This window comes from Bactrocera dorsalis, chromosome 5 (genome assembly GCF_023373825.1).
Source record: "Bactrocera dorsalis isolate Fly_Bdor chromosome 5, ASM2337382v1, whole genome shotgun sequence".
Lineage (NCBI taxonomy): Eukaryota > Metazoa > Arthropoda > Insecta > Diptera > Tephritidae > Bactrocera > Bactrocera dorsalis.
Window position 1 is genome coordinate 54911973 of NC_064307.1, and position 22261 is coordinate 54934233.

General features: G+C 37.7%; 1 protein-coding gene and 1 long non-coding RNA gene across 8 annotated transcripts in view; one reads left to right on the plus strand and one right to left on the minus strand.

Annotated features, from left to right (window-relative positions):
• Positions 1-5410: 5410 nt before the first annotated feature.
• LOC105224104 (unconventional myosin IC) overlaps positions 5411-22261 on the minus strand; it is a 67436-nt gene continuing 50585 nt past the window's right edge. For all 7 annotated transcript variants that reach the window (XM_049457872.1, XM_049457869.1, XM_049457871.1 and 4 more), the window contains 7 exons: positions 12751-12866; positions 11842-11912; positions 9207-9598; positions 7971-9145; positions 5932-7014; positions 5763-5862; positions 5411-5690 (listed from right to left, as the gene is read on the minus strand). In XM_049457872.1, coding sequence (XP_049313829.1) covers positions 5676-5690; positions 5763-5862; positions 5932-7014; positions 7971-9145; positions 9207-9598; positions 11842-11912; positions 12751-12866 — 2952 coding nt within the window. In that variant the 3' untranslated portion in view covers positions 5411-5675. The remainder of the gene's footprint in view (positions 5691-5762; positions 5863-5931; positions 7015-7970; positions 9146-9206; positions 9599-11841; positions 11913-12750; positions 12867-22261) is intronic.
• Positions 11381-12049, plus strand: LOC125778736 (uncharacterized). Its single transcript, XR_007422889.1, has 2 exons — positions 11381-11630; positions 11821-12049. It is a non-coding gene; the product is annotated as an uncharacterized LOC125778736 (long non-coding RNA).

Genomic DNA, 22261 nt, shown 5'->3' on the forward strand with positions numbered 1-22261 from the left:
CAAACAGTGCATTTTTCGGGATGCATGGGCAGTTCTTGAACGGCTTCTGGTTGCTCTTCACCCCAAATGCGGCAATTTTGCTTATTTACGTAGCCATTCAACCAGAAATGAGCCTCATCGCTGAACAAAATTTGTCGATACGTAAAGCGCGAAACACATTTCGAACCGAACACTGATTTTGGTAATAAAATTCAATGATTTGCAAGCGTTGCTCGTTAGTAAGTCTATTCATGATGAAATGTCAAAGCATACTGAGCATCTTTCTCTTTGACACCATGTCTGAAATCCCACGTGATCTGTCAAATACTAATGCATGAAAATCCTAACCTCAAAAAAATCACCCGTTATTTGGTGATTACGTTCATTTATTACATTCGTGACGCGATGTGGTTCAAAAAATTTTTATCTCCACTTCAACATAAGATTCTGAGACATCAGGACTGTTTTTCCTTTAAAATGTTATCATGGCAGGATAAAAAGTTAACATCAAGTTTTTTTGTTAACGAAGCTTTATTAAATTTGCTTCGGTGATAAGTTATATTACTTCACACATTTTCTAAAGACCATAATTCAAAAATATATAAACGTGAAAATTTACACCGATATATACATACATATATGATGTGCCTGAATAAAAGTAAGTAAAGTATTTAGAATTGTGCTACATATATGGAAAGTAAGCGTTAATATTATCCGATTTTGCTCATTTTCATATCGTGACATAAGAATATGAAGAAAAATGTCGCGTACCAAATTTTGTCGAAATCGGTAAGTCGGGTCCCGAGATAAGTAATTTCACCAAAAAGTGGATGGTGCCACGCCCATAGTCCACTTTTAGTTATTGATTTATCGCGCTTTTAGTAGTTTTTAACGGTACCGTTATATGGGGAGTCAGCGGGATTAGTTTTTGGTGATACGTACAACCGTTAGGTGAACAAAACTATAATACTCTGTACCAACAGGTTGGAAGAGTACAACAAATATTTGATAAAAGTGAGATAATGACAAAATAAAAACCAAAGCTCAAGTATATATGACGAAAAAAAACATAAAAATATTAAAATATACACGTATATACATACACCTAAATATAAAAAATTATGAAAAATAACACACAAAAAATGCCTGGAAGAATAACAAAGAAAGGGAGAAAAGATGGCAGCTGAAATCAAAGGTATCGCTTTTTAAAACATTAACTAATATAAAAAAACTGGACTCATTTGAGGGCGAGACAGGGATCACAACTTTTTGTATAACTTATATCGATATATAAAGAAAAATATACCACTCTAAAGGGCACTTATAAAACTGGAAGCTCGAAAATCCTGATATTAGTTATGTATATAGGGGTTCGGTGAAGATTTCGGTCAAATTTATCTATTTTACGCATAAAGACACACTCTTATGAATGAAGTCCCATTTTCAAGATTCTCCGCTGGCAGTCATTTTCTCCGATGAATGCAAATTGGTCAAATCAATGGAAAACATCAACTTCAGCGATGCCACTACAATTTTTAGATAGAGCTTTCAATAAGTTGAGGAAAAAAGATAGTTTTAACTTTATAAACATGAAATACAAAGCTAAAAATTTGGAAAAAGAAGCTATAAATATTCTCGCGTTTGCGTTACATGATACATGATCCTTCTATTCTTCACGAAATGATTAAATAAACTGGTCAGGAATCATTAAGTAGCAAACCACAGAATTCTAATATTTTGAATTATGCAAGAAAAATTTAACATCTGTGAGTATAAAAACTAATAAAACGAATTTATAAATTAAAATACATAACTCGAAGCAGTATGGTTTTCATTAGCAAAAAGTATTCACGAGAGCACTGAGTATTCAACTATTTTAATTTCTATTTATTTATACAAGAATGAGCAAAAACAACACAACGCAACACAAGTTCATTTTATTTACAAATCAAATAGTATTGATTTTTTTAATAAAGGGTTGTGATACCCTTATATATTTTCACCAATTGGATGAATGAGGCATTGACTTCACCAGTTTTTTTTTTAGCACGCACGTATGAATTTTGTCCTATTCGGCCAAAATTTCACGTTTTAGTTGCTTAAGGCTAACTTATTGCTTGAAAGATACATACATTTTGCCTGAAAGATATCGCCAAAATATATAGATATCGTGAAAAAGTCAGTGGTTTTTCCGATAATTAAAGAACGCCTTTGTCTTCTTCGCCAAAAGAATCGGTGCATTCATCACTATGCAAATTATCAGCATAATCAAGGAGTTTAATTTCCAACAAAACAGTGTATGTTTCAGCATAAATTTTGCCTGGCACAAAGTATATTTTGGACTTGCCTTTTGATGAAGATGCTGTCCATACCGTGAATGATCTGGTGACGGAACGCCTGTCGTGGGCATCTCAAATACCTTTAATATTTATGAAGACCATCTTGACCATCTGTACTGTATTTTCTTTAACATGTTTATTTCTGCTTTCTCTACTTACTTGGTACAAATCAGAAATAGTTCATTTTGCACATATATATATACGCTCAGGGTCAAGCAGAGCGTCGGCAAATTTTGAAAAATGTATTGGATTACGGTAGCCACAGGCTCATAAAAATTAGCCGTATGGAAAATAAATGTCGCCTTTGTGGTGCATGCAGTGAGTAAAGAGCGAGAATTTGTTGCTTTGGGGGCAAAGTAGCCATTCCTATTTTAGAAGGGCATCTGGAACCCAAAAAACCGTATTTATAGGCAGTGCTGGATTAGCCACGTAGCAAGAGTAGCAAATGCTACGGGCCCCGCGCTCCAACTGGCCGTAATAAAAAAAATATCAATTTAGATGCAGCGTAAAACATTCTTGCACGCTTAGGCTATGCTTCACTTCCCCTTTCCACTTGAAAATCTAAAACTCGATTTCGTTACGTAAAATCGTAAAAATAAGTAGGTATTTTACGAACTTCTGAACTTTAATGTTCTAATGTTTAATTATAAATTTTATAATCGATATATGTATGTATTTTTATATCAAAATAAATTTAAATTTTGACCGAATACCGCTATTATGAATTTTTATGAATTAAATAAATATTTTCATAAAATACAATAAAAAAAATGAAAATCATTATCGAATATCACTATATTTTTTATGCTTCATGGCCGTCAAAAGAAAATAAGTATAATTAATAAATTTTCACAATATTGTTAAAGAAAATAATTGTTTAGCGATATTCTTATGACCTTCCACTTTTTATTAAATAATTCTTTATAATAGTGTTTCCCAAACTCAGAAATTGCTTTGCGAATTTACTTATCTGCAGTATCGAACGTTCTTTTTCAGCATTAAAACGTATTAAAAATTAATTTAGGAACACGATGGGCAAAGAACGTCTTAATTATCTCACTTTGTTGAATATAGAGCATGACTTGCTTAAAGAAGTCGATATTGAAAGTATTATCTCTAAATTTGCCTATAATAAAACTTTATTTGTAACAATGTTGTTTGTTTTATTTTATTTAATATTTAAAACTAAACGAGATAGATATAGGGCTATTTATATATAAATGATCAGGATAGCGAGAAAAGTTGAAATCCGGGTGACTTTCTTTAATTCTTTAGTACAAAAAAAAAGTCGTAGATGGGCGTAATCGGATCACTGCCAAGTCCACAAAAGCCCATTAACCGAAAACCTATAAACTGCCATGACTAAGCACTAAATTAAGATATAAAACTGTAATTTGGCACAGGAGATAGAAGTAGCAAAATTTTGGAAAGGTGGGCGTGGCCCCGCCCTCTAATGTGTTTAATGTACATTTCACCTAAACGACTAAAGCTACAATAACCAAACTTTCTAAACTCAAATATTATACGAACTCCTATCGACAGTGTAAAAATGGATAAAATCTTAAGATAATCCCGCTCCCTCCCCAATTAACGGTATTAAAATTTTATCTCCGGGATGGTATCAGAGGGCTTTATGAGAGCCGTTGCGAAAATTGGACGATGGGCGTGCTAGCGCCCACTTTTTGGTGAAATCCCATTTCTCGGAATCCGACCGTGGCATTCTTAACACATTCCTATATCACAGCGTGAAAATGGCAAAATCGGACTACAACCACGTCTACTTCCTTCCCTGACAATAATATCTGTATATCACAAAAGATTTGAATCGAGTCAATACTTCAATGAGCTCCCATATACCTTATAGAAAGATTTTCGAGCTTCCAGGTGATTTTATGCTGGATATATCGGCCAATAATTGAGTTATAAGCATAAAAGTACTATTGGGCGAAGACTGCTACAACGCACCGGCGGCCATCGATGTGCTGGCTTTGGTTGAGAGCGCTGACCCCGCAGCACCGAGAAATGTTGTGGAAGTACCATGATTCTCTCGTCAGTATTGCAGACACTTACCGATATTATGATGCCCTACAATATCTATTGCTTACATGGAAGAGATGAGAGGGATATCACTGTAATATCCCTCAAACCAACGTAATTAGAAAAGTAACCTGCATGGACTTTTACTCATTCCATATAAGGGTCGGTGAAAAAAAAATTAATTCGTTGGTACGCTGTAGGACACTGTCTGTGATGAATTTGAATCAGAGCCAGTTGCGTGCTGAGAGCTATGTACACCTCCAAGACGTCATTGTAAACGACGGCAATGTCAACCCGAATGTCTTGGGTCACATAGTCACTCATTACGATGACATGTAACCAACCCAAAATAAATATAGAGTTGAGGGCCGGTCATAAAATGATTTCCGTCTCTCCACTTGACTTTAAACAGTAAAGGGTGGTTAAAATGTGATATTTTAATGAAATTAGATGGTAAAATTTCTTAAAAATTAAAAAAAAAAATTGAATTGGAATGAAATTGGTGTAAGTCTCATATCCCTAACATAAAAAATTAGGTCCTCCGGTTGATCACATGTACATCAACGCAATAGATTTAATTTAGCCTTTCCGGCCTTTTCCGGTAGAGTTCCCTGAAAGAATTTCCCGGGCTTTGATTCTTGCAAGATACAAGAGTATAAAATTTTCAGCTACACCCGAACTGAGCCCCTTCTTATTTTTTTGTTTTTCTGTTTGACGCACATTAATATTCGAAAAACTTCTGTCCCATTATGCGATGGAGCCACTGTATGTATAAGTGATTACCGTGATGGCTGAGTTGATTTAGCAATCTCCGTCTGTCTGTCCGTTTCGCGCACGTCCTTTTCTACCCAAGAAGCTGTTCGATAAAAATCAATTCCTCATATGGAAAATATTTTTATTGGACGAGATATCTTCACGATTTTTGGCATGGAGTTTTATTCAATGCAACTGTACAATCTGCAAAAAATTACTGAAACGTTTACCGTTGGATGCAAACCCTTGGCCGATTATGTTTTCAAATTTAGTTAAGTTGAAAAAATAAAAAGACGTGTTAGTATTATTATCATTCTAACACAATCAATTATTATCTTTATTATAGGAAATAAATTATATGTTTTTAGTAAATACTTTTCGCATACAATAAAAATCGTTTGTATATGTGTAAAGTTAAAAAATTGTATAAAATCTGGAATGAATCTGCAGCAAAAGTTCAGATAACAATTACAAATAATTTATGTATAACAAACTATATAAAAAATACATCCATTGTTTTAAAGCCCTGATTTCATGTTAAAGGTGGTTAGTACTTTTATCGCTTATTTATTGTCCAGCAATCTGCAAAATAACGAAATCACGCAAATAAATTACTATTAAAAGACGGTTTTCATTACTTAAATAAAAACTTACGACAACAAGATGACCACCCTTATCACGTACGATGCCTGGTTCGCCACCGGTCTGAATATCGATAACGCCGCCCTTGCCTTTAACCACATGGTGCTCCAAGCTGCAGAATTACATAACGCATTGTTAATATAATTATAACTGTGTATGTATAAATAAAAAGTAAACTTACGAATCGCGGCTAACGATGCTAAATATATTGGCTGTACCGACTGCGTCCACTACGATGGTGCCGAACTCAACGATATATGGTATTTCCAGTATTAAATCGCCCTTATCTTTCTTCAACTCGAGTGGTATACGTATGACCAGCAGGCTGTCACTATGATTTGTGACAACGAAATCGATTTTTTCCAATGGCAAACGATGTTTCTGCTTGTAGCTCTTACCATCCAAAACATAGAAGGCCTTGTTGCTAAGCAACACGAAACGTTCTCTCGGCTTATAGCCGTGACGATCGTATTTTGTGCATGGCGAAGCATATTTCAGGCTCTCACCATTCAACGAATTGGCAACAAAATTATTGATTTCTGCTGCGTGTTCCTTGGGTATACGATCGTTCTGGAACCAATATGGCACACTGGCCAAGTAGTTAGCCTTCTTGTCTTTGAACAGCTTCTCGGCCAGCACCTTCAACTCGAACTGGCGTTTGCGTTCGCTCGACAAGCTTAAGCGATATTTGCGCGCCAAATGCAAACGGTGCAAGCGATGCAGATAGGTGGATGCCTCCTGACAGTGTACCGGTGCGGAAGGCCAACTTTGATCCAGAACTTTGGTGGGCAGCTGTTTGGCCAGACGCAATAGCCACATACGTTTCATGTTCGCAATGAATTCGTCATTGTAACCATTCGGTGCATCGTTGCGTGTAATGAAACCTTTGATGAAAGCACGTATCTTGGTGGCTGCATCGCGTCGACGCTGCAGTGCTTTTATGGCCAAGTAACGACGGCAATATGATTGTAATGTAATGATTTGCTCGCGTAATTTGAGGTATTTTCGACGTTGTACAAGACCCTTCCATCGTGATTGTATTATGGCAGCAATGTCGTGTTTCTTAGCTTGGAAGGCATCTTCTGTGTCAAATAGTGTCTTGGGGAATCGTATGAAAATTTTCGTTTCACCCAAACGATAATCGTCGGTACCATAGTGTAAATCGTTGGCAAGTATGCGCACTCCTTCTTTAGCTGAACCCTTGAAGTTCGGCCAGGTGGTTTTGCTGAGCGATTTGTAGCGGTTGAGGAACGTTTCATAAGTTCTGTTAAGGAACAGAGTTCGATAAATTATGTAAAATAAATATGTCAATAATTTATGATTCAGGATATATGCGGTTAAGTTCGAAATGTATGAAGTAAGAAAACCAAAACCCGACCTTCTTTACCAAAACAGTCCGCAAAAGAGAAAGAGTTTACAAATGATCTATTCCTGGGTCACTGATTTGGTCTCTGCTGAAGACAGAAGGAAGAATAGCTGAATTTTCAGGGTGTCGCTTGGGTAAACATAGGTAAAAACGCTACTGACAGAGAGAGAGAGAGAGAGAGAGAGTGCAGCAGTTTCTCTAACTCTCACTTTCCAAATAATGCCCGAAACGCTAATCATCACCTAATATCGACGGAGAGCTTGAGCTGACAAGTGAAATCATTATTGAGTTCGAAATATTATAAGAGCTCTTAAATTATTATCTTTCCGGACTTGTTTCAGATAAAAGAGTACAAGTATATAGATATACTCTGCCTCAAAGAAATTCCTTATGACAGTAAATTCATTGCTGTAAGCTCTTTTAAATCTACTTACTAATTAACATCTATTTACCAATGGTTTAAATCCGTTAAAAGGCAATTACAGAACTTCTCGTCCGTGCCTAATATTGAAACTTATATGCAATTTCTTACTGCTTAAATGGAATTAGAATACATAACTATAAAAAAAACAAAACAAAATATTCGCGGATAATTTGTAACAGATGCAGAGCTCTTGCTGCAATGGACATTTTCTGAACCTGAATAACCTAACGGATTAAATAAAGTCTTACTTATTCAAAGCATACATTTATGCGTTGTTAAAGGAGAAAATGAAATGAAGAAAACCAAAAAAAAATAATAATAATAATAGTCCCTCTATCATAAAATCACCCCTCTATCTACCCATTTATTTTAGTGGAAATGGTTGAAAGATGTAGGTGATATAAAAAACTGATAAATATTTACGACCAACCTGCGATAAGCGAAACCAGCACGGCGTACGCGCAAATTCTCCATCAAACCCAAATACTTCACTTGATGCAGAACCAGTTCATCGTCAAAGATTCCTGGCAGTTGCTGATCGTTTGGCTTGATGCAACGTATATAAGATGGTTCTTTACACATAAGGATCTCCATAAGATTATTCAAGGAATTCCTAAACTGTGTGATAGCCGTGTCTGGGCGTTTCTTGTTCTTATACTCTGTCGCTGGGAAACAAGAGCGTATAATTTCATTATCTGATTTACTCATCGTCTCCTTCAAGTCACGGAATAAAAGATCGTTATTTTTATCGAGGAAACCGTTAACATTGTAAGTCACATCTCCAGCATAGTGCACCAAACGGAATTCATCACGTCCCATTGTCTTTTGCACTTGCGTTGAAGATTTCTCATGGCAAATGTAATGCGGATGTTTTGACAGTTTATCGGTGAGTTTAGCCAAGAATGTGATATCAGTGGGTTCACCTGGACGCAGACATTCTTCATCCAATATAGATATGATACCCTTGTATTTCTCCTCAATCAAATTGCAAATGACTTTGTTGTCAAAATACTCCACTGACACCCATTCAATGCCTTCGCGACGATATTCATCCTGTTCAGATTTCAATGTGAGCTCAATAAACAATTGCTGTAGCTTCTCATTGCAAAAATTAATGCAGAATTGTTCGAAACTATTCTTCTTGAAGATCTCAAAGCCATAGATATCTAAAATACCCATCACATTGTTAATAGCGCCACGTAAATCTTTAGCTTGTAGCGAAATATTTAAACGCTGCACTAACCAAGTGAACAGACGATCATAGATGGCCTTTGCTAGCGCATCGCGTGCATAAATGGCCAAATCACGGTTCAAAGGTGAAGTGACCACATCGCCACGTGCATCGATTGTTCGATTTGTAAGCGCCGCGTGCAATTCCTTCTGATCTACATTTAGCAATTTGGCGATCGTGGTGACGGTCGCGGATTTCTCAACCTTCGCAATGCCTTCGGCTTCGGTGAAGCTCACATTGCCCAAATGCAAAACACTAGCTATAATATTAAATATTTCATTTTGCTCAGACTGCTTGAAGTCGATAACAGTCATGGCCTGTTGCACCACCTTAAAATCGCCAGCATCGTCTATGCTCTTTACCGCACCATTTTGCTGTAAGAATAAGTTAGGATTCATAAATTTTCTTCAAATTCTTGTTAAAAGTAATGCTTACCCCGTCGCTTAGGTAGTTATAATGGTCCAAAGAGCGTGTCAGCTCAAGCTGCTTCAACTGCTCTTCGCTAGCGCCAGCCAGCAGTTGATAGAAAATATGAAAATTACGTTCACCACCATTTTGATTAACCACACGTGATTTCTCCAACAAATAATTGAGAATGTGTCCACCAATTGGTGTACCGGAGAAGTCGAATTGTATATCCATATATTTGCCAAAACGCGAAGAGTTGATATTGCGATTGGTTTTCGCATTTCCGAAAGCTTCCAATACCGGATTACTCTTTAGTAATTTTTCCTTAACACTTTCAACAGTGAACTGATGACCGGAGCAGGCGGCAATGTATTGCAATACCTTCTTGGAGGCCTCAGTCTTGCCGGAACCACTTTCGCCTGTAATATTAAAATGTGAATACGGGGGCTGTCGTCTTATACTATATAATAATAGTTAGAATGGAATTTTAAAAACAAAAATTAACAAATTCAAAATATATTTGCATTCGGCCTCTTTAAGAGATTCAAGGTCCTCTTCGTGAAGAATATATGCAAATTGCTTACGAGAACTTAGTAACTTTATTTAGTCACGCTTGTTTAAAAAGCAAGAAAATACGTTAACTTTAGTTGCACCGGTGTTATAATACCCTTTGCAAATACAAAAGATTCCTTTCAAAACTTTAGTCGGTCAGTTTGTATGGCAGCTAAATGCTATAGTTTTTCGATCTGAACAATCTATTCGGAGCACTTGATTCCGATCGTTCAGTGTGTATGAAAGCTATATGTTATAGCGCTTCGATCTGAACAATTTCTTTGGAGATTGCGCTGTTGCCATGGAAAATAACATATTCCAAATATATGAAATATGAAGATATCTCGTAAAATAAAAAAGTTTCCATACATCCGATATCGGCCGTCACTGAGAAAAGAACAGGTGCAAAATTTCAAATCGATATTTTTAAAACTGAGGACTAGCTATATCAACTCTATTCTGATCAATTATATATGTATGTACATACTTCATAGTGTCTATGACGTTTCCTTTTGGAAATACAATAGGGGGATTATCTTTCTCTTCCAAGATTGCACGATGAACCAAAATGCAAAAATCCTATACCGAAATATATAAAGGGGACGAGAGCACCCATTGCAGAATCTAGTGATATATGAACAGCGGATTCGGTCAATTTATTGTAAATGACTATTGAGAATTGCCGCACCTTCTGCTTTCATTCTTAACCATTGCTATTTAAGCCATTGCACGAAAATAGACATGGGTTTTGGTCTGACATATTTTACAGCCATTGCAAATAATTTTCTGCCTTTTTTTGTTGTGCCGTTGCACCAAGTGGAAAATTCTGCAATTCGTACACCGTGCAAGGGCAAGAGAATACGTTACAAATATTGTTGCAAATTGAATACCGATTACTTTGTTCAGGGTAAAACAAAAGCAAAAAAAACAATTGTATCGATTACATTTAGTATTACTTTTTAAAGACCACAGTTCTCGGCAACGATAAAACCTCCGCCTAGAAAGTATTATAATTTTTAGCAGTTTAAGCATATCATTTACTACGAGAGAGACCCATTATTTTACTTGCTTCGAGGATTTCAAGGATTAGAACTTTGGAAAAATATTTATAACTTTCCTGTACATCTAAAATTATACATTTCGATAAAAATCGAATTGAACAATAAATATATATATGTACATATCGCTCATTTGCTGCAAGACCGGCATAAATCAAAAAACGTGATTTTTGAGTTAATGCTGCAGAATTGTTCGTTATATCATACTTCATGTTGAGTAAAAAATTCATATGAATACCTCTTATATGCTCCGCTTGAGAAGAGGTGTAAGGTTGGAGTCACCGTGTAAGGTTGTAGTCAGTTGAAAACTTTTAACGCGTTTTCTGGAAAATCGATTTTTTTTGACTTATGCCGGTCTTGCAGCAAATGAGCGATATGTACTTATTTATAAACCAATTTTTATCTGACGAAATGTTTGAAAAATTTGGAGTCGACAATATTCGGCACAATTACTTGAATGCAGTGTATTTTTTTGCCTATGATTTTTGAGAAAACACTGAAATGTGTTTGTGGAATGAAATTATGCGTAATTTTCCCTTTTTTAGTATTCCACAATTGTATGATGACGCTAAGCTTTCAAATCTTATCTTCATAATTTTATTGGAATTTTAGTTCGTGTAAAAACAAGTACAGTAGAGTGGCGTAATCGAAGATAAGTGAGTTGATATCTTTGAAGGAAATACTTGGAAATTAGTTGCAGCAATGTCAGTTGATCGGTTTGGTTTTATGTTATTTTTGAGGTTTTAAGATTAATTTCCAACGTCAATATCGATTTTGAAAGAATGTCGCATGAATGTTTAAACACGCTCTCATGATAAAACAATTAGATCATCCCATCCAGGTAATTTGATAGATCGTGTGTACGCATGTAATATATGTATGTATGTACATGCTGGTATAAAATATTTTAATACAGAAAGCTTATACTGAGGGACATTTTGATATCGAAGGTCTATGCCTTAAATATGTGTTATTTTGAATGGTGGAAGTTTACTATACTACTTTTTACACTAATCAGATTTTATTTCTAGCATTATTAATAATTTGCTTACCGGAAATTAGAACGCATTGGCCTTTATTCTCTTCAATTAATGACCGGAAAGCATTATCCGTTACTGCGTAACTGTTGGCGAAGAAATAAAAATATAAATGATAAAAATATAGATTATTTATAAACTCATTTATGAGACTCTGTTATTAATATATTAGCTTTAATTACAACTAGTATAAAAGACATTATGAGTGGTTGGAAATAGTTAAGAGGGTTGCTTATTACTTTTCCTGTTGCGGACATTCCGCGAAGGTCGTCCAAAATTACTTATTGAAATAGAAAATTTTTTTATACGAGATTTTGAGGAAGCGAAGAAGACTCTATTTTACTGATCATAACAATTGTTATTGGATTTATCAGGGATTTTTCTCAAAACCTCTTAGGGTTATCGCCAGTAGTATGTTGAGTACCCTTATGTAAACTATATATACACCAATCTTGACAGTAATTTTTGGTTTGATAAAATCCGATTGTTTTCCATATTTTTAACATATTGAATATACTGATAAAATTGCGTGTCATGTTTTTGTGCTTTCGTATCAGGAAGAAACGTTTTTAGATGTCACAAGGGTCGGTTAGGGCATTCTGAATTATTTTTAGCGATGGAAATAGCGTATTGACGATCTTGAATCAAATTTTGAAGTATTAAAATATTGTTTTAACTATTGTTCATAATAATTTTCGTTATGTTCGTCTAGAAGTATTAATGGCAACCCTCGCATAATTAATATTAAGCTTAAATTTACTCCATATTTATTTGCGATTTATGGTCTCATAAATGCCATAAAAACATCGTTGCCGGCAATAAAGCAATAATATTTCTATTCAATGCCATTTATTTTATGACTTTTTCTATTTTATACTAGTCTAAACTGTATTCAATATTTCTACCATAAACGGCAATACTTACACATGTGGTGGTATCTCGTAGAAGTGTTTGTTGCGATACTCTTTGATATCGTTATCACTATAGATTGGCAGTTGTTTATAAGGGTTAACTGATATAAGTACTTGACCGATATAAGTCTGAAAAAATACGAACAAGAAACAGAAAACAAATTGAGTTTTATAAATATTCTTTAGGAAAAAACTAAATTAATAATATAAAATATGTTTTTTTTCGGTTTTTTACTATTAATTAAAAATTAAAAGTGTTTTTATTGCATTATGCTCACGCAACATGTTGCTACAGAGTATTATAGTATTGGTCATGTAACGATTGTCTGTATCACCTAAAACTAAATGAGATACTCGTATGATCAGGATGTCAACAAGAGTTGAATACCGGGTGACTGTCCCGACCGTCTCTCCGTGCAAGTAGTTATTTGAGCAAAAATTGAGATAGGTTAGTATTGCAGATAGGCGTAATCGGACTATTGCCATGTCCACAAATTGACATTAAACGAAAACTTATAGGGTGTTATAGCTAAATTCCAAATTAGGATATAAAACTGAAATTTGATACAGGGGATCGCAATAGTAATAAGTACCTGCAGGCTCCAAATTATTAAAAAGGTGGATATTATCAGATGAAATCCTAAGTCTCATAACAGTAGAAAAAGCGGAGATAAAACTATTTAAGTTTGTACAGTACATGAATAAAGATTTAAGACGACAAGATTAAATTAAATTTCTTGAATTTCTAGGAAAATGCCACGTGGAATTGAGTTCGAAAATTTTGATATTATAATAGTTAAATAGGGGCTAGGCCAAAATTTCGCTTAAATTTATCTATTTTAGGCACAAAGATACACTGTTATGAAATAAAACATGCTCTCTTATTTTCGTTGGGATAACTCACATCTTGGCCAATATACATACACTGGTGGCCACATAATTAGGGACAAAATAAAGTTGAATAAAGCACGCGTTTCAGTTCAATGTTTTTAGCACTAAATTTCCGGCTAGACCCACTGTAAATTGCATCGGTATATTATAACTGTGCACAAAAATGTAGCACATGTTTAAAGGACAAATGTAGACACTTTTACTAAAATTCGGCGGTTTGATGAATTTATTGTATTTTGAGTGTGCTGGTGCTTGGTCACATAATTAAGGGCACCAATTTTTTTGTATTAAATTTGTATTATTTTAACACAAAAACTTGCTGTAAATTGTGTAAATCATTTGTATATTAACTAAATATTCAAATTCAAATAATAAAACTGTTAGACAGGGGTCGAAGAAAGAGTTGTACTCCAGAACTGAAAATGATTATTTACAAGTACGTGAAGGAAAAAATGTCCATTAGAGCCGTAGCGAAGGAGCTTTTGTGCTCAAAATCAATGGTTCACAATGCTTTGATTCATTACGGAAGTAAAGGGAATAAAATAAGAAAAATACGACACAGAAAAACTACTTCAAAGGACGATTGTGTAATTTGTAGAGTTTGCAAGGAGAATCCTTTTTTAACTTCCAGGCAAATTCTCGGCACTATAAAGGATCAACTGACCAACGATGTATCAACACGAACCATCAGACGTCGTCTTCTTGAAAATGCGTTACGGGGTTGTATCGCAAGAAAAAAACTGCCCGTGTCAAACAAAAACTTAAAGAGTCGTATTAAATTTGCAAAGAAACATATCGGAAAGCCCTTAGATTTTTGGAAACAAATACTGTGGAGCGATGAATCGAAGTTTAATATGTTTAGTTCAGATGGAAAACAATTTGTTTGACGCCCACCAAACACGGAATTTCACCCTCGATACACTTTAAGAACGGTTAAGCATCGTGGAGGCAGTATTATGGTTTAGGCTGCATTTGGTGGTACGGTGTAGGTTCTATTCGACGGATAACTCAAAGAATGGACCAATATTTATATGAAGATATATTGTCGAGTACAATGCAGCCATTTGCAGAGGAACACATGCCTGAACCATACATTTTTATGCAGGATAACGACCCCAAGCCACTGCTAGGAGTGTTAAAACTTGGCTTTCGTCCGAAAACATTACGGTTTTGGAAAACCTTTGAGCAGATGTCAAAAGAGGCTTGGGGAAAAAATCAAGCAAAAATGCTGACGAATTATTTCAAAATGTCAAGGAGCATATAAACTGAGCGATGTCAACGTTTGGTCGGTAGTCTGCCTCGAAGATGTAAAGCTGTGCTCGAACCAAAAGGCTATCCGACAAAATACTAGCTGAAAACATTAATTCATAATCAAATTTTATTTTTGTTAATATTATTTTTAATAAACTAACCAAAAATCTGAAGTGTCCTTAAGTAGTTGACCAAGTCAAAATATATGAAATATATATGATTAATTTTTTGTCGGACGGTGAATTGAAAACAATTTTTTCGTTAAATTTTCAATGAATCTATATCTTATAAGATAATAGATATGATAACTTAAGTTTAGAAAAAATATGTTGCTTTTAAATTATAAAATAAACCAATGTTTTGAAAGAAAACGGAGTGTCCTTCATTATGTAACCACCTGTGAATGTGGTACAAGGTCACCCGGAAGTTCGAAAATCTTTATATGAGGTAGCAGCAGACCCTGTCACGCGTTGCTGTGGCTAAATTTTTGTTATATTACATTGTTGTAAATTTTTCACGGGGAACGGTTACCCCTTAAAGCGGCCTTTACACGGTCAGATATGTGTGACAACATGGCTTGATGTACAAGTTTGACGTTTTCGTTTACACGGTCATGCATGTGTGTGAACTTCATTTTCGTTCAGCTGTTAACGAGTAAACATGGCACGCGCATTAGTGGCAGCTCTTCTGATTGAAGAAATTTTAGGAATGGAGGAAGAGGAAGAAATTGCAAAAAGTGGCAAGAAAAAACGAATTTTGGTGCAAGATTGGCGTAAGAAAAGACCAACACGCTCGCATACAAATTTGTTAAAAGAACTGGAAATATCTTGCCCAAAGCATTACAAATGAATGAAATGAAATGAATTAATTTTACATTTTAAATTGTCCAAGCTAGCGTTACCATGCGTTCATGCGCGACACCATTACTCTTCACTGTCTTTTTTCGACTGAAAAAATGCACTGCGTGCATCATGCAGCCCTTCACACGATCACACTTGTGTGACACACCAGCAGAAATATTAAACAAGTTTAAAAACTTTGAACATGCGTGACAAGCATGTTTTTTTCCCCTTTACACGGTCAAACTTGGTGTGATGTCACACATGTTGTCACGCATATCTGATCGTGTAAAGGCCGCTTAATAGCGGGTGATTTTTTTGAGGTTAGGATTTTCATGCATTAGTATTTGACAGATCACGTGGGATTTCAGACATGGTGTCAAAGAGAAAGATGCTCAGTATGCTTTGACATTTCATCATGAATAGACTTACTAACGAGCAACGCTTGCAAATCATTGAATTTTATTACCAAAATCAGTGTTCGGTTCGAAATGTGTTTCGCGCTTTACGTCCGATTTATGGTCTACATAATCGACCAAGTGAGCAAACAATTAATGCGATTGTGACCAAGTTTCGCACTCAGTTTACTTTATTGGACATTAAACCAACCACACGAATGCGTACAGTGCGTACAGAAGAGAATATTGCGTCTGTTTCTGAGAGTGTGGCTGAAGACCGTGAAATGTCGATTCGTCGCCGTTCGCAGCAATTGGGTTTGTGTTATTCGACCACATGGAAGATTTTACGCAAAGATCTTGGTGTAAAACCGTATAAAATACAGCTCGTGCAAGAACTGAAGCCGAACGATCTGCCACAACGTCGAATTTTCAGTGAATGGGCCCTAGAAAAGTTGGCAGAAAATCCGCTTTTTTATCGACAAATTTTGTTCAGCGATGAGGCTCATTTCTGGTTGAATGGCTACGTAAATAAGCAAAATTGCCGCATTTGGGGTGAAGAGCAACCAGAAGCCGTTCAAGAACTGCCCATGCATCCCGAAAAATGCACTGTTTGGTGTGGTTTGTACGCTGGTGGAATCATTGGACCGTATTTTTTCAAAGATGCTGTTGGACGCAACGTTACGGTGAATGGCGATCGCTATCGTTCGATGCTAACAAACTTTTTGTTGCCAAAAATGGAAGAACTGAACTTGGTTGACATGTGGTTTCAACAAGATGGCGCTACATGCCACACAGCTCGCGATTCTATGGCCATTTTGAGGGAAAACTTCGGACAACAATTCATCTCAAGAAATGGACCCGTAAATTGGCCACCAAGATCATGCGATTTAACGCCTTTAGACTATTTTTTGTGGGGCTACGGCAAGTCTAAAGTCTACAGAAATAAGCCAGCAACTATTCCAGCTTTGGAAGACAACATTTCCGAAGAAATTCGGGCTATTCCGGCCGAAATGCTTGAAAAAGTTGCCCAAAATTGGACTTTCCGAATGGACCACCTAAGACGCAGCCGCGGTCAACATTTAAATGAAATTATCTTCAAAAAGTAAATGTCATGAACCAATCTAACGTTTCAAATAAAGAACCGATGAGATTTTGCAAATTTTATGCGTTTTTTTTTTAAAAAAAGTTATCAAGCTCTTAAAAAATCACCCTTTACAATGAAATTATTATGTACGAACGTTAAAGCTGGTATAAGAAACCACTGGATTGGAATTTGAAAGGGGAGGACTTTTAATACGATTGAACAAAATTTTCATACTATTGAATTTGATAAGAGTTAATACAAAAGAATTAATTTAAAAATATTTTTTTTTTTTTTAATTTCTAACAAACAGTTTTAAATCTTTAAGAATAATTATCAATATTTTGAATTATTAAAACTTTTAATCTAAATTTAATTTAGCACTAATTGGGGCACAATATTTTTGGTTATTCCGTATATATAGAAAAATAGGTAAACCATTCTTTCGTCGAAGATTATGTGGGGGCATTCCGGGTATATCTAGTGAATTTCAAAGTTCAGTTGGAAAACTTACACTTTCATTTTCATTAAGAACAGTATCGGTTGATTTAAAATACATCAGATCGTCTGGTAACAACTGTTGTATTTGGAAGTTAATTTCGTCAACATCAACATTTATTCCGAAAATATTCTGAATCAATTCATTTTTTTCCTTAGGAACAGTGCATAAATTATCTGGCAGTTTAATGCTTTTCAACACGCTTGCGTCGTGCCTCTCTGCTTCGCGCGTTGTTGAGGTCATTGCCTATTATTTGACAGTCAGAATTATCCGTTAGCTCCAAAATATTCTAACTGTTAGCTGGAGTAAGTATTCAATAGATGGCGCTATGTTAACAACACAAATTTAATAGCATAATAATTACGTATTGCTGAAACTAAGGTGTAACCAAAATTTATTTTATATTTAAATATTAAAATAATTAGTGATTATGCTATGGAGGATGAAGTCATGTGTAGAAGTTCACGCAAGTGAGGAAAGTTCTCTGATCGCTATTCACTTGGGAGTGGCCAGAAACGATTCTTTTACAAATGACTCAAGCAGCTCACGACTTCCGGTCTTTGAACATCCTAACAGAGACCCGCCTTTTGATGACGACCATGGCAAACAAAAAATTTGATTTGAGGGCATGCACCTGGAATGTCCGGTCCCTTGCTTGGGGCCCAGCTGGTAGATGTCCTCGTAAAGATAAAGGCTGACATCACCGCCGTCCAAGAAATGCGATGGACGGGACAAGGACAGAGACGAGTAGGTCCTTGTGACATTTACTACAGATGTGACCAAAGATGCCTTCTATGAGCGGTTGGAGCACACTTATGAGAGATCCCCCCGCCACGATGTCAAAATCGTGCTTGGCGACTTCAACGCCAGGGTGGTCAAAGAAGGTATCTTTGGCACTACGGTCGGTAAACTCAGCATCCACGAGGAAACATCCCCAAATGGGTTGAGGCTGATCGACTTCGCCAGGGGCCGAAATATGGTTATCTGTAGTACTAGATTCCAGCATAAGAAGATACATCAAGCTACCTGGCTGTCTCCGGATCGAAAAACCACCAACCAGATCGATCATGTTGTGAAAGACGGAAGACACGTCTCCAGTGTTTTAGATGTGCCTGCGCTCCGTGGTCCTAACATCGACTCGGACCACTATCTTGTTGCAGCCAAGATTCGCACCCCCCTCTGTGCAGCAAAAAACGAACGCCAACAAACACAAGGAAGGGTCGACGTCGAGAAACTGCAATCACAAAAGACAGCCGAACGATTTTCGACTCGGCTTGCACTCCTGTTCTCTGAAAGCACTCGTTAACAACTCGGTATAAGGAACTGTGGGACGGCATTTCAAACTCCTTACGTACAGCTGCAACCGAAACCATTGGTTTTCGGAAAGTGCAAAAGAACAGCTGGTACGACGAGGAGTGCCGTGTCGCAGCGGAGAGAAAACAGGCTGCCTACCTCGCAACGTTACGATCGACCACAACACGTGCGGGATGGGATAGATACCGAGAGTTGAAGAGGGAAGCGAGACGCATTTGCAGACAGAAGAAGAAAGAGGCCGAAATGCGTGAGTACGAAGAGCTTGATAAGCTGGCCGACAGGGGTAATGCTCGAAAATTCTACGAAAAAATGCGGCGGCTTACAGAAGGTTTCAAGACCGGAGCATATTCCTGTAGAACCCCCAAAGGTGATCTAGCCACCGATGCCCAGAGCATACTTAGATTATGGAGGGAACGCTTCTCCAGCCTGCTGAATGGCAGTGAACGTACAACACCAGGAGAAGGCGAACCCGATATCCCAATCGATGACGATGGAGCAGACGTTCCATTGCCTGACCATGAAGAAGTTCGAATAGCAATTGCCCGCCTGAAAAACAACAAAGCGGCAGGAGCCGATGCATTGCCCATCCCCAAATGGGTTGAGGCTAATCGACTTCGCCGGGGGCCGAAATATGGTTATCTGTAGTACTAGATTCCAGCATAAGAAGATACATCAAGCTATCTGGCTGTCTCCGGATCGAAAAACCACCAACCAGATCGATCATGTTGTGATAGACGGAAGACACGTCTCCAGTGATTTTGATGTGCGTGCGCTCCGAGGTCCTAACATTGACTCGGAGCTTTATTTTGTTGCAGCCAAGATTCGCACCCGCCTCTGTGCAGCAAAGAACGTACGTCAACAAACACAGGGAAGGTTCGACGGTAATCACAATAGATAGCCTAACGATTTTCTACTCGGCTTGCACTTCTGCTCTCTGAGAGCACTCGTCAACAACTCGGTATAAGGGAACTGTGAGATGGCATTTCAAACTCCTTACGTACAATTGCAACCGAAACCATTGGTTTTCGGAAAATTCAAAAGAACAGCTGGTACGACGAGGAGTGCCGTGTCGCTTCGGAAAGAAAACAGACTGCCTACCTCGCAACGTTACGATCTACCACAACTCGTGAGGTATGGGATAGATACCGAGAGTTGAAGAGGGAAGCGAGATGCATTTGCAGACAGAAGAAGAAAGAGGCCGAAATGCGTGAGTACGAAGAGCTTGATAAGCTGGCCGACAGGGGTAATGCTCGAAAATTCTACGAAAAAATGCGGCGGCTTACAGAAGGTTTCAAGACCGGAGCATATTCCTGTAGAACCCCCAAAGGTGATCTAGCCACCGATGCCCAGAGCATACTTAGATTATGGAGGGAACGCTTCTCCAGCCTGCTGAATGGCAGTGAACGTACAACACCAGGAGAAGGCGAACCCGATATCCCAATCGATGACGATGGAGCAGACGTTCCATTGCCTGACCATGAAGAAGTTCGAATAGCAATTGCCCGCCTGAAAAACAACAAAGCGGCAGGAGCCGATGCATTGCCGGCTGAGCTAATCAAACACGGCGGCGAAGAGCTGATAAGGAGCATGCATCAGCTTCTTTGCAAAATATAGTCGGGCGAAAGTATGCCCAACGATTGGAATTTAAGTGTGCTATGCCCAATCCAGAAAAAAGGAGACCCCACAATCTGCGCCAACTACCGTGGGACTAGCCTCCTCAACATCGTATATAATGTTCTGTCGAGGGTATTGTGTGAAAGATTTAAGCCCACCGTCACCAAACTGATTGGACATTATCAGTGTGGCTTTAGACCTGGCAAATCAACAACCGACCAGATATTCACCATGCGCCAAATCTTGGAAAAGACCCGTGAAAAGAGAATCGACACACACCACCTCTTTGTCGATTTCAAAGCTGATTTCGACAGTACGAAAAGGAACTGCCTTTATGCCGCGATGTCTGAATTTGGTATCCCCGAAAAACTAATACGGCTGTGTAAACTGACGTTGAGCAGCACAAAAAACTCCGTCAGGATCGGGAAGGACCTCTCCGAGCCGTTCGATACCAAACGAGGTTTCAGACAAGGCGACTCCCTATCGTGCGCCTTCTTCAATCTGCTGCTGGAGAAAATATTTCGAGCTGCATAACTTAATCGAGCAGGTACAATCTTTTATAAGAGTGTACAGCTGTTGGCGTATGCCAATGATATTGATATCATCGGCCTCAACACCCGCGCCGTTAGTTCTGCTTTCTCCAGACTGAACAAGGAAGCTACGCAAATGGGTCTGGCAGTGAACGAGGGCAAGACGAAATATCTCCTGTCATCAAACAAACAGTCGTCGCACTCGCGACTTGGCTCTCAAGTCACTGTTGACAGTCATAACTTTGAAGTGGTATATAATTTCGTCTATTTAGGAACCAGCATTAACACCACCAACAAAGTCAGCCTGGAAATCCAACGCAGGATTATTCTTGCCAACAGGTGCTACTTCGGACTGAGTAGGCAATTGAAAAGTAAAGTCCTCTCTCGATGAACAAAAACCAAACTCTATAAGTCGCTCATAATTCCCGTCCTGCTATATGGTGCAGAGGCTTGGACGTTACGAGTTTTCGAGAGAAAAGTTCTGCGAAAGATTTATGGTCCTTTGCGCATTGGCCACGGCGAGTATCGCATTCGATGGAACGAACGATGAGCTGTACGAGATATACGACGACATTGACATAGTTCAGCGAATTAAAAGACACCGGCTACGCTGGCTAGGTCATGTTGTCCGGATGGATGAAAACACTCCAGCTCTGAAAGTATTCGACGCAGTACCCGCCGCGGGAAGCAGAGGAAGAGGAAGACCTCCACTCCGGTGGAAGGACCAAGTGGAGAAGGACCTGGCCTCGCTTGGAATATCCAATTGGCGCCACGTAGCGAAGAGAAGAAACGATTGGCGCGCTGTTGTTGACTCGGCTATAATCGCGTAAGCGGTGTCTACGCCAGTGAAGAAGAAGAAGGAGCCCGTATACCAAGTTTCATCGAGATATTTAAATTTTTACTAAAGTTACAGTAAAATGGCTGACGGACGGACGGACAGACAGACAGTACACCGGATTTCAACTTTTCTCATCATCCTGATTATATATATATATAACGCTATATCTATCTTGATTAGTTTTAAGTGATACGTACAACCGGTAGGTGACAAAACTATAATAATCTGCAAGAGTATAAAAATGCCTTTTAGGTTGAGTTTAGATCCCA